The sequence below is a fragment of the Ooceraea biroi genome, chromosome 10, assembly GCF_003672135.1.
Source record: "Ooceraea biroi isolate clonal line C1 chromosome 10, Obir_v5.4, whole genome shotgun sequence".
Taxonomy (NCBI): Eukaryota; Metazoa; Arthropoda; class Insecta; order Hymenoptera; family Formicidae; genus Ooceraea; species Ooceraea biroi.
This window is the reverse complement of record NC_039515.1, coordinates 3,297,477-3,307,879: the sequence shown is the minus strand read 5'-3', so window position 1 is coordinate 3,307,879 and position 10,403 is coordinate 3,297,477. Positions and strand designations below refer to the sequence as shown.

Sequence of the window (10,403 nt, the reverse complement as noted above, 5' to 3'; positions counted from 1 at the left end):
GTAAAATTTCGAGTAATTAAGTAAAAAAGTTCGCTAATTCAGCGGGACGAAATCTACCTGTGGGCGAGAGGTTTTTCGCCTTATGTCAGACACCCTGTACACTTAAATATGCAGATAAATTTTTGCATCTTTCCAGCTCATTAAAAAAGAAACATTTGATTGCAGTCAGTGCAATCGCTGTTATTCGTAGTTAAAGATATCATAATTAAAACTTATTAGATTTTAATTTAGGGATAAATTTACATTGAGAAATTGGAGTAATACGCATTGAATTCTAACTCGTCGAATTTGTGCAAATAGCTCGAGCACTACTTTGCATTACTTTATTCTGTGATAAATCATGATCATCGATCAAGGAGATGAGGAACAAAATCAGGCACAAATGCGGTAGGTCTTCCGTATTTTATACATATTAAGAGCGAAATCATTTTTTATCACTACCGCGCCTGTGTTAGTAGGTGCCAATTATCGCTGTTTAATCAAGCGTTGACATTAGAATCCAGAAAATGCGTAAGGACGAAACGTTTTGCTGGTAAATGTACTACTGGTCAGAGCGTGCGTCGCTCTCTGCGTAGGGCGATACTGTATATAATTTCGCGTATATAATAAGGTTTTACGTCATATTACGTCCACAAACCCGTCGCAGGAGCGATTCTTTGTGAAGAACGGCAGCGAAGCTACACGAATAGAGTTCATTTGAGATGTACTGATTATGAGATACATTCTAATCGATCAATTTAAAGAAATGAAATTGTGCGACTGCATCGTCACGTCAGTTTATTAATGACGCACATAATACAAAAGTCGAGAATATTAAAAAAAATAATGGCAAGATAGGAAGTTGCTGTTTCCGAAGAAAACTTCGCTGCGAATTTTTACAGAATACGAGCGCGTACTTTGTAGAGATATAGGTCTAATCTCCTTTGTAAATATATTTTATATATTGGCAGCAAGAACACGCGCGAGGATTTACGAATGAAGAATCTCATGCTACTTCTCGCTATGTACGGCGAACCCGTTCAATTATTTCTGTCACGTAATATATCTTAACATATTAGTGCATATCTAAGAATTTGTACACGACGCGACGTGCAAAGTATGAAGGGGCACGGGTTGTCCTGTAATATTATATGCAAATATATAAAAAAGGGACATGCTTGCATAATAAATGTGGCGCTCTTCCAATAATCTTCTTTTTCTTTTTATTTTCTTTCTCTGCATCTCCTTTATATTCATCGAAAATTAATGCTACACTTTTATAACAAATGAATAAAGAACACATGAGTCAAATAATGCAAACAATTTGTTTTAGCAAGGTATATATTATTTAAAAAAGTTCTTTAATTATAAAAATAAGATTAAGATTGGTACATGTTTTAATATATTAGGTTGTTCATTAAGTTCTGCGGTTTTTTTGCCCTAAATTAAAACATAAATCTATTGTACTTACACATTTATTCAATCTAGAATGTATTGTCTATCTTGATCGACCACCTTCTGCCAACGTTCTGGAAGGGACATAATGCCGCGTTTGTAGAAGTCGCGCGACTTCTGCGCGAAAAAGTCCTTCAAGTACGTTTGAATATTGTCCACTGAATTAAAGCGCTGCCCGTCGAGATTGTTTTGGAGTGACCGGAACAGATGGTAATCCGACGGCGCAAGGTCTGGGGAGTACGGTGGATGCTGCATGACTTCCCAGCCAAAGCACTTCAACTTCTTCTTGGTCACCAAAGCAGTGTGTGGTTTGGCGTTGTCGTGGTGGAAGACAACGCCCTTCCTGTTCGCCAATTCCGGCCGCTTCTCCGCCACTGCCTGCTTCAATTTTTCTAACTGAGCGCAATGCTTCTCGGCGTCGATGGTCTGACCGCGCGGAAGCAGCTCGAAGTACAGGACGCCTCGCCAATCCCACCACACACTCAGCATCACTTTCTTCGGATGCAAATCCGCTTTGGCAACCGATTGTGACGACTCACCCGGACCGCACCATGACCGCTTGCGTCGAATGTTGTATATACCACCCATTTTTCATCTCCCGTGACCACCCGTTTGAGAAAGACCTCCAGCGAGTTCCATTTCAGCAGGGATTCACAGATCATGACGCGGTCCAAAATGTTCTTTTCGGTGAGCTCGTGAGGGACCCAAACATCTGCTTTTTTCGACATCCCAAGCCGTTTTAATCGCTGCGCAACCGTTGTATGGGCGATGTAGAAGCGCTCCGCGATCTCTCGCGTCGTCAGGTGTCGGTCTGCTTTGATTGTGGCCACGATTTGGTCGTCGTCAGTGGTGGATGGACGACCGGAGCGAGCAGCATCGGAGACGTTCACATCTCTGGAACGAAAGCGCGCAAACCAACACTGACAAGTGTCAGCGCTTATGGCCGAGTCCCCGTACACGCCACATATCTCACGTTATGCGTCCGTCGCTTTTACTCCTTTGCGGAAGAAAAATAGCAAAATGTGCCGAAAATGCACCTTTTGATCCTCCATTTTCAATGAATAGCGCGTACACACAACACGTCAAAACACAACAAAGACTCTGGCGAAATGTCAAGCGTTGTCTAACCTGTCACGGAGTATGCGGCAATCCGCGGTTCAGGCGATGCATGCTATCTTTTTCAATGGACAAACGCTATCTATCAAGAAAACCGCAGAACTTAATGAACAACCTAATATATATAATTGCATTTTCTTGCTTGATTTTCCAGATAATACTAGTGTAGATAATCTTATTTATGTAGTGTTAGTTGTCTTTCAGTTTAACAATTTTAGATGATGATAAAGAATTGAATTTACTATGTTTGTTTTCTCGCATCAGATTAAATAATTCCGTTTATGAAGCGATCTGCAATTAATATGTATTTCTATGTTATGACAAGTCTTTCGCAAAATTGTTTCTATGTATTTTTTCTTTTCAATTAAAAAAAATTTTGTAATAACAATATTACAAATGTCTCAATTCCCATTTTTTTGGTAAAATGTAGAAAATTAATTCGAAAGATGATATTTACACTTAGACCAGTTTGCACGTTAACTCGCTGATTTAAACAAGATTTCGCGATCAAGACTCGAGGTTTATTTATTACTAAAGAATCGCTCGGCGCAAGTTTTTCTACTTTCCTCTCAACTGGTTGAGCAGTCTAAAGAAAATTCCACGCACAGAATCCGCGGATTTATCGATAACTTCATTGTTCTCATTATGAGAATGTCTACGTAGTATACGACTTAGCGATCCTGCTTGGGGACGAGTAAAAAGTTTCTTGGGTGAGCCATCTTTGTCGACGAGCTTAAGTATCCTTCCTAAAGAGTTTGTTTTTTCTTTCTTCAATGCTTTTTCGTCATTATCATCAACGCTTGTCACATCCTAAATAGAAGAGAGCCAGAAGTGTTAAATATATATAAGTCGTTAAAAGTTTTTATCGCTCTTTAGAGTCAATCTAATCTACCAATAAGTCAATATAATAAACTGGAAATAATATATAACTAATGACAAGTTTAACAGCTAGTTTAACAAATAAGTTAATATAAATTTAATAATTTAATGTAAAATTAAATAATTACGTTTATTTATTAGAAATCTAAGACAAATGTCATAGAAAATTCTGTAACAGTTTTTATATTTTACAAGTGCAAAAAATACAATATCGTATATCATAGCACATTTAAAATCGAATGTTATACGAATTGCGATTTGTTCTTGCTATTTCAACATTTTCAGGTTTCAAACTTGCTTCATATATCATGCGATATTATTGAAGCATAAGCGTCGCCCCTTAGAAGCCCCTTACATTTGTGAAACGTGATGCCCTAAGGAGCATCCAAATCACTTACGGTGTCCAAATCCAAAGAGGATCGTTCCATGACGGACATACGCGTTTTAAACATCTTGCCCATTCTACCCAGCGTGACGCTCTTCAATCTCCTGACATCCTGCCTGACAGCTTCAGTTCTTGACATCTCAGCTAAATCTGGTGATTGGTTCAATTCTGATGATGATGGGATGATCGACCGAGAACCGGCAGAGTCTGTCGTCATTTCGAGAATGACATTTTTAGACATTTTAAGAAATAACATGCATTATGTCACTTATGTTGTTTTTCATATCTACATACTAAATTTTTATTAAATAATATGTTCTACGTTAGTATATAGTAGAAATTACCAAATTGCATTGTGCAAATGAGATTTATTTGTGCTAAAGTCAAAATTTATATTTTACAATGATTGTTAATCTTTCACAAAACTTTCTTCATGTTGATAAATAACATAGAATTTCAGTAAAAAGTCATTGATTATATGATGCATTATATTTTACAAGCCAGCAGCATATAATTTTATTAGTATGTATCGATAAAAAAGAAAGTATTATTAAATATAATATGAGATACAGGAGGAGAACGATCCACTTTACTTTTACGAGTTAATCATTCTTCTCGTTTCACGTGATTGGCGAATTGATCGATAATTAGCCCGTCAATCACATGCCAGTTGCAGCAATAATAGGTATAAGACTTTCAATTGCAATTTCGCGAACGCGATGATGATTGGTGAACACAAATTTGTACACGCATCATACGATAGCGAATTTCTTGAATGAAAAGATCAAATGAAAGTTGTTTCATTCGTCATCGTGACTGGATTGTAAATAGAGGAAATTACGTTTACATGGTCAGACGAATGTGTTTTTTATTGCAAGACGCAGGTGGTACGGAATCAATCACGGGATAACTCCTTTAAAGTTTCTTATATCGAGTATGAGTGTGAGAATTTTAAATGGAATCTCCTTTTCTACTTTTCTTATTCTTATTGTTATCCTTCTCGTGAAATATTAGTCCGCATATATTTTTCGTCGTTACAAAAAAGTAGCAAAATGTACATATTTATAATTAACAAAATTATATATAACTAACAAAAAATTTATATATAAATAATACTTTGCATAAACACTTTTACATAAATATTTTGAGATTAATGACATTATTATATTAAAGTTTTATCTTTATTTCAATAAATGCATGTATTTTGATACTGATAAAATGCGATAAAATATTAAATCGCGATATAACTGATTGAAAGTTTCATATGGAATATAAATGGCAAAATTTTAAACAGAATCCTGTTCTCTAGTTTAATGTTTCTCACAATCTTATCGTCATTTCTCATGAGGAAATTTATTGTATATATTTTTCTATTATAACACATAAATAGAGATTATTACATAGATTATTTAGACCGTTTTTCGGTATCACACGCATACATGTGAAGGCATTGCACAAAAGCTATTGATTATCGTAAATTTGTATATATTTCTTTTATATCTTTTATAACAAATGTAACGTACTGTAATGTAATGTATATTGATAAAAAAAGTCAAGTGCGAGAAATATATAGCAAATTAATTGACTTACTCGATGCTGCTTGGGATACATTGGTCTCCAGCTCATCAATTACTTTCTGTCTTGTCAACATTCTGTTATCATGTTCATCGTGATGAACATTGTTAACGGTACTAATCTAATGCAAATTAATTTAATTTTTATTTAATTAATCTAATCTCTCATTTAATTTTTGAATTAACGAAATAATTCGACTTGATCGACAAAAATAAATATCATATGTTGAAATAAATTTCAAAAACCTGTAACCAACCTGTGTTTGATTTTGTGACTGATCTGTCGTGAAAATTTCTACGTCCTGATCATTCATCTGCATCGTGTATCCGGTGATGATTTTTCGTTGCGGCTGACGTGATCTTCGATTCCTGCATGAATTCCGAATAAAAACGTCACGTAAACCCACATGTAACTACGTTTATCCCACACTGGGCACGATACTGACAGAAGCTGCATAATAATCGCGATTCGTCATATCATCGCAAAAACACGGTTTGCACACGAAATCATCTCATTTCCATCAGAAAGCTTTTCCGTTGAGGAGAATATTTCAGCAAAAATCACTCAGCTCTTTTTATGAACTGCCGCGAATAAGATATTGAATTTCGATGAAAACGAGAGAATGCGATCCATACGTAGACGCTATTACAGCTATCAAATCGCAAACGTTGGAATTGATTTACGAGTTATCGTAGAGACCTTTTCTTCTCCAGAGACAGGATCTTCACTCTTCAGCAACGTCGCATTAACAACGGGATGGATAGTCCTGAGAGCTGTTCCTTATTTGCCATCGGATTAGTACCTTCATATTTTGCGATCAAGAATGTCGTTGACAATTCTCGAGGAAAATTCAGAGACGAACTACTCTAATACTTTCGCCAATATTAATCTATTGGATTTCTGTGTTCTTTGACAGATGGGAATCGGTAATGGCGGAGGCGCGGAGATGATAGAAACATGCATAGCTGCTTGTTTCTTTTGTTATCGAATATAACGTGTCAAAAGTGTGACGTACATTCAAACATTTTTTGGTTCTTCAATCTGTACCGAACAGCAAGAATTATCAAAAATGAAGAAGAAGAGAAAATAGTTTTTTTTAAGAATGAGGAAATATATTTCAATCAGCTTTCGATATCCATTATAAAAATCTCGAGATTGAAATAAATTCTATATGAATTCGTTTGCGTTCTTCGTTCAAATGCCGCCTTTTAAATTCGCGTTCAGATACTCGCCGTTCCTGAGAATCACAATGAAGGTATCTGAAGAAGAAGTGCTGAGTGCGTTTTCACTTACCAGAGAATCCTCGGCATTCTCGATAATGGAATTACTCCAGATGATTAATTGAGTAATTTTCTTCTCCTAGTGAAAATCGATCAATTATCGATGTGTGGGTGTAACATCGAGTTTGTAATTCTGAGCGAACGAATTTTTGAACGCTCCCGAAATGTTTCACGAACATCACGTCCACTTCTTTTATTGATCGACATCGACGTTGTTTGATTTAATCTTTACTGTACAAGATGAGGATTCATTGGTCCTTTTAACACTTTTTTGCGAAAAATAATTTATATTATGCGCATTTACATGCATTGATATTTTTACGTAAGCATGAGTTTAACATATAGAAACTACGTGCGCATGAAAATTTAAATTTATTTATGGGAACAAATAAAATTATCATAATGCAGCAAAAGTTTGTTAGTAATTTATATCTTGTTGCTAGTAATTTATATATTACTAAGAGTATGCAGAGAGAGTCTTTGCATATATAATTCGTATCATAATCATATAATGTTAATTAAAATTTGTTATCCTCTGTTTTAATATTAAATAATTTAAATCGATATATGTATATGTATAATTACCAGCTGTTTAATGAGGGCAAATACACATTATGCAAATTATTTTATGAATATTCCAAAGAAGAGGCATCTCTCTTACTCTCTTTAAGGATATTCCTAACTTTAATGTCTACAAGAATTCATTTTACTGGTGCAATATTTTATAGCGCGTGCAATTCTCTTTTTTGCAAAATTGAAAAACTAAAACCAGAGAAGCGAAAGAGAGAAATTTACGTAGATACGTGGCGGAACTATCAAAAACGTAAAAATCCGTCCAGTTTTAGTCGTATCTTTTACATACTGTGAAACCCTAGTAATTTGTGATGTGCGACTCTCGCGGTCATCATTGATCGTTCAGCCTGACAAACGAAACTCAACAACAGCAACGAAATTAGCGAAACCAACGTGCGTCATTAAAGATAATTTTATTTTTGTCGAAGCCCAGGATATGTGATTCGATATTTAGTACAGCGAGTAAAAATATCTTTTGACGAAAAACTCACTGTTTCGAAAACAAACGGTGGATGGTGCAACAAATAAAAAAAATGATAAAAGACAACAGTACGTATTTTTTATTATATGCCGAATACTGACGTTAGTGTAATAGTTTTACAAGGGAGAGTTTAAAAATTTATTTTTAATTGTTATTATAATAAGAAATTTGATAAATTTTTATAATTATCCTAGCAGTTACCACGATATTTTTATTTTGGAAATAAACGAAATTGATTTAAACATAAACGCAATAAATTAGCGAGAGAAATATCAAACTTAACAGCAGTTTAACCACTTTATATATCACATTTACATAACACTATCCGATTTTGTGTGATTTTCATAAATGTAATTTATTTAATATTTACAATCAAAAGTCACAACAAACGCTAAACAAATCTTTTAGTGTTTTAACAGAATAATTATTATTATTAGACAAAACTTAAAATGGATAGGTACAATTACTGTACAGAGAGCGTTGAGCAGTAAATAGCTGTAATTACCCTCAGAGAGACTAGTCGAAAGTTAAAGAGTGATATAATATCTCACGAACAAATACCAGAATAGTTTTGCGACGCAGTAGAAACACGCTGCTATGGACATACGTAATTATAGTAACTCAAACTGTTACATTTAACAGACAATGAGAGAAGGCGCAAAAGAGGGCAAGCAAGAGAGAGAGAGAGAGAGAGAGAGAGAGAGAGAGAGAGAGAGAGAGAGAGAGAGAAAGCTGGAAAAAAGAGAGACAGAAAGGAGAACACATTATTCTCGAGATATATTGCCGTTGATATTAACTTATTTACTGGTCGACAGAGTTTGCCAACAGAACTGTATCATGGTATATCATCGAGACTGTGATATCTGTCTCGTGCATCGTGCTACTCTCCTTATAATTAACTGACCGGAAGTCGCAATCGCGATTCCGACAGGCGATCAATTTGGAAAAGCTGAAGTGTAACCGTTTCTGAAGCGTAACCATTTCTGATCGCAATCGACACGGTCATGTCGAAAACAGTAATCACACGTCGCGAAAGAGGATGTGGAAACGATGCAGGAAAAACGATGCGACTTTCCCTTCCGACGAAAATCTCTTTCTCGTCTCTTTCTTTTTCTATCTCGTATTCTTTTTTCTCTTTTTGCGAACCACAACTCAATCGCTTCAGAATTTTACTTTAACACGGAAGCGTGTGTTGGAAATCAGCGAGCGAAATTAAAAGTTTGCGTCAGCGTTTTTTTGCATGAATCTTGGAGGGTGTGATTAATTAACGGCTATCAAAAGAACGAATTTTGAGTTATCGATAACGCGTGCACGGGCAGTTAATTCTTAACATGAATTATGTCTTCTTGAGTCTTCTTTTCTTGATCCAGCACGTATAGTCTATAAATACAAATTAGTCTTTGCAGCATCGCAGTACGCATAGACCGAGGCGGATAGATAGTTCCGAGGTAGCTTAAGAACTGGATTACCGAGTAAGTTTCAGCGGACTATGAGCGATGATCTCACTCAGATGTAAGAATTAGAAAGAACACAAGAAGAAGAAAAAAAGAGAAAAGAAAAAGAGGAGAGAAAATAACTCACCTGAGTCTCGTCTGGCTATAAAAGAGATCTATTAAAAAAGATCTATATATACATACATAAATCCTTTTTAGGAGATCTCTTTACATGTGTATATATATATATATATATATATATAAAATATATATCTATATATATATATCTCGCTCCACTTTGGATGCAGGATACGCCTGATAGTCAGATTTCAATATCCTTTAATCTCTATACACGCGCGTCGCGAGCAAACCCGAGGAGGTGAATAATGCAAAAAACGGCGAAGACGAAAAATATCGTATTTGCAAGTAGACGAATCGACGCGTTACTATACGTTTCGTTCCGAGTTGTGTCAATGATAAATCTTAATAGAAAAATATGTGTGCTCTAATTATAATATACATATAATTATTATTGCTCCATTGTATAAAGATTAACTAATGAAAACACGAATATCGAGAAAAATTTGCTCAAATATGCGTATTTCTGCATATCTCTACATATTTTACTTTAATCATATATCATAAAAATGTTGCTACACATCATTCCAGATCTAGTGCTTGTAATTTTATACAATATTTATTATGTATTGTACTTTGATGTTGCTTAGCAAATAGCAATTTCATGGAATGTTCGAATTTAAAATTCTGTTATAGAATGTTGTGGAAATATCATTAAAAAGAGCAAACTTATCCACAGGGATGAAAAGAAAAAAAGCCTTTATGTATTTTACGTTACTGAGGAATTAGAAATTTCGTGGATTGTTCAAGTTTGCATTAAAAAATTCAGCTTGTTTGTAAGTCGTTGAAATATCATTAAAAAACGCAACTTTTTCCAACTTATTCACGGGGATGAATCGTGAGAAGAAAATTAGGTAAACATCAACCGCCTTGAGCGACACATCGCGCGCGTTATTTGTGCGTACTCGAAGAAACATTGCTCGGGGGTTGATATGTCGGCGCACGTGGCGTCGTCAGGGTTGCTCCGGGAAAAAGAGGAATATTTGTATTGCGACATTGAGTAAGAATTGATGCGTGCATGGGGGTGGCACGAGGAACATGAAGACACAGCTCGTTCATGATTGGCCCAGTCGGAGTCGGCGAGGTGTGCGGTGTTCCGATCTAGTCCG

At 35.5% G+C, this 10,403-nt stretch overlaps 1 protein-coding gene across 1 annotated transcript; it reads right to left on the bottom strand.

Annotated features, from left to right (window-relative positions):
• Positions 1-2,612: 2,612 nt before the first annotated feature.
• LOC113562784 lies at positions 2,613-4,921 on the bottom strand. Its single transcript, XM_026973232.1, has 2 exons — positions 3,828-4,921; positions 2,613-3,360 (listed from the first exon to the last, which is right to left on the bottom strand). Exons 1-2 carry the CDS (start codon positions 4,068-4,070, stop codon positions 3,109-3,111), a joined length of 495 nt encoding a protein of 164 aa, XP_026829033.1. The 5' UTR covers positions 4,071-4,921; the 3' UTR covers positions 2,613-3,108.
• Between the last annotated feature and the right edge of the window lie 5,482 nt (positions 4,922-10,403).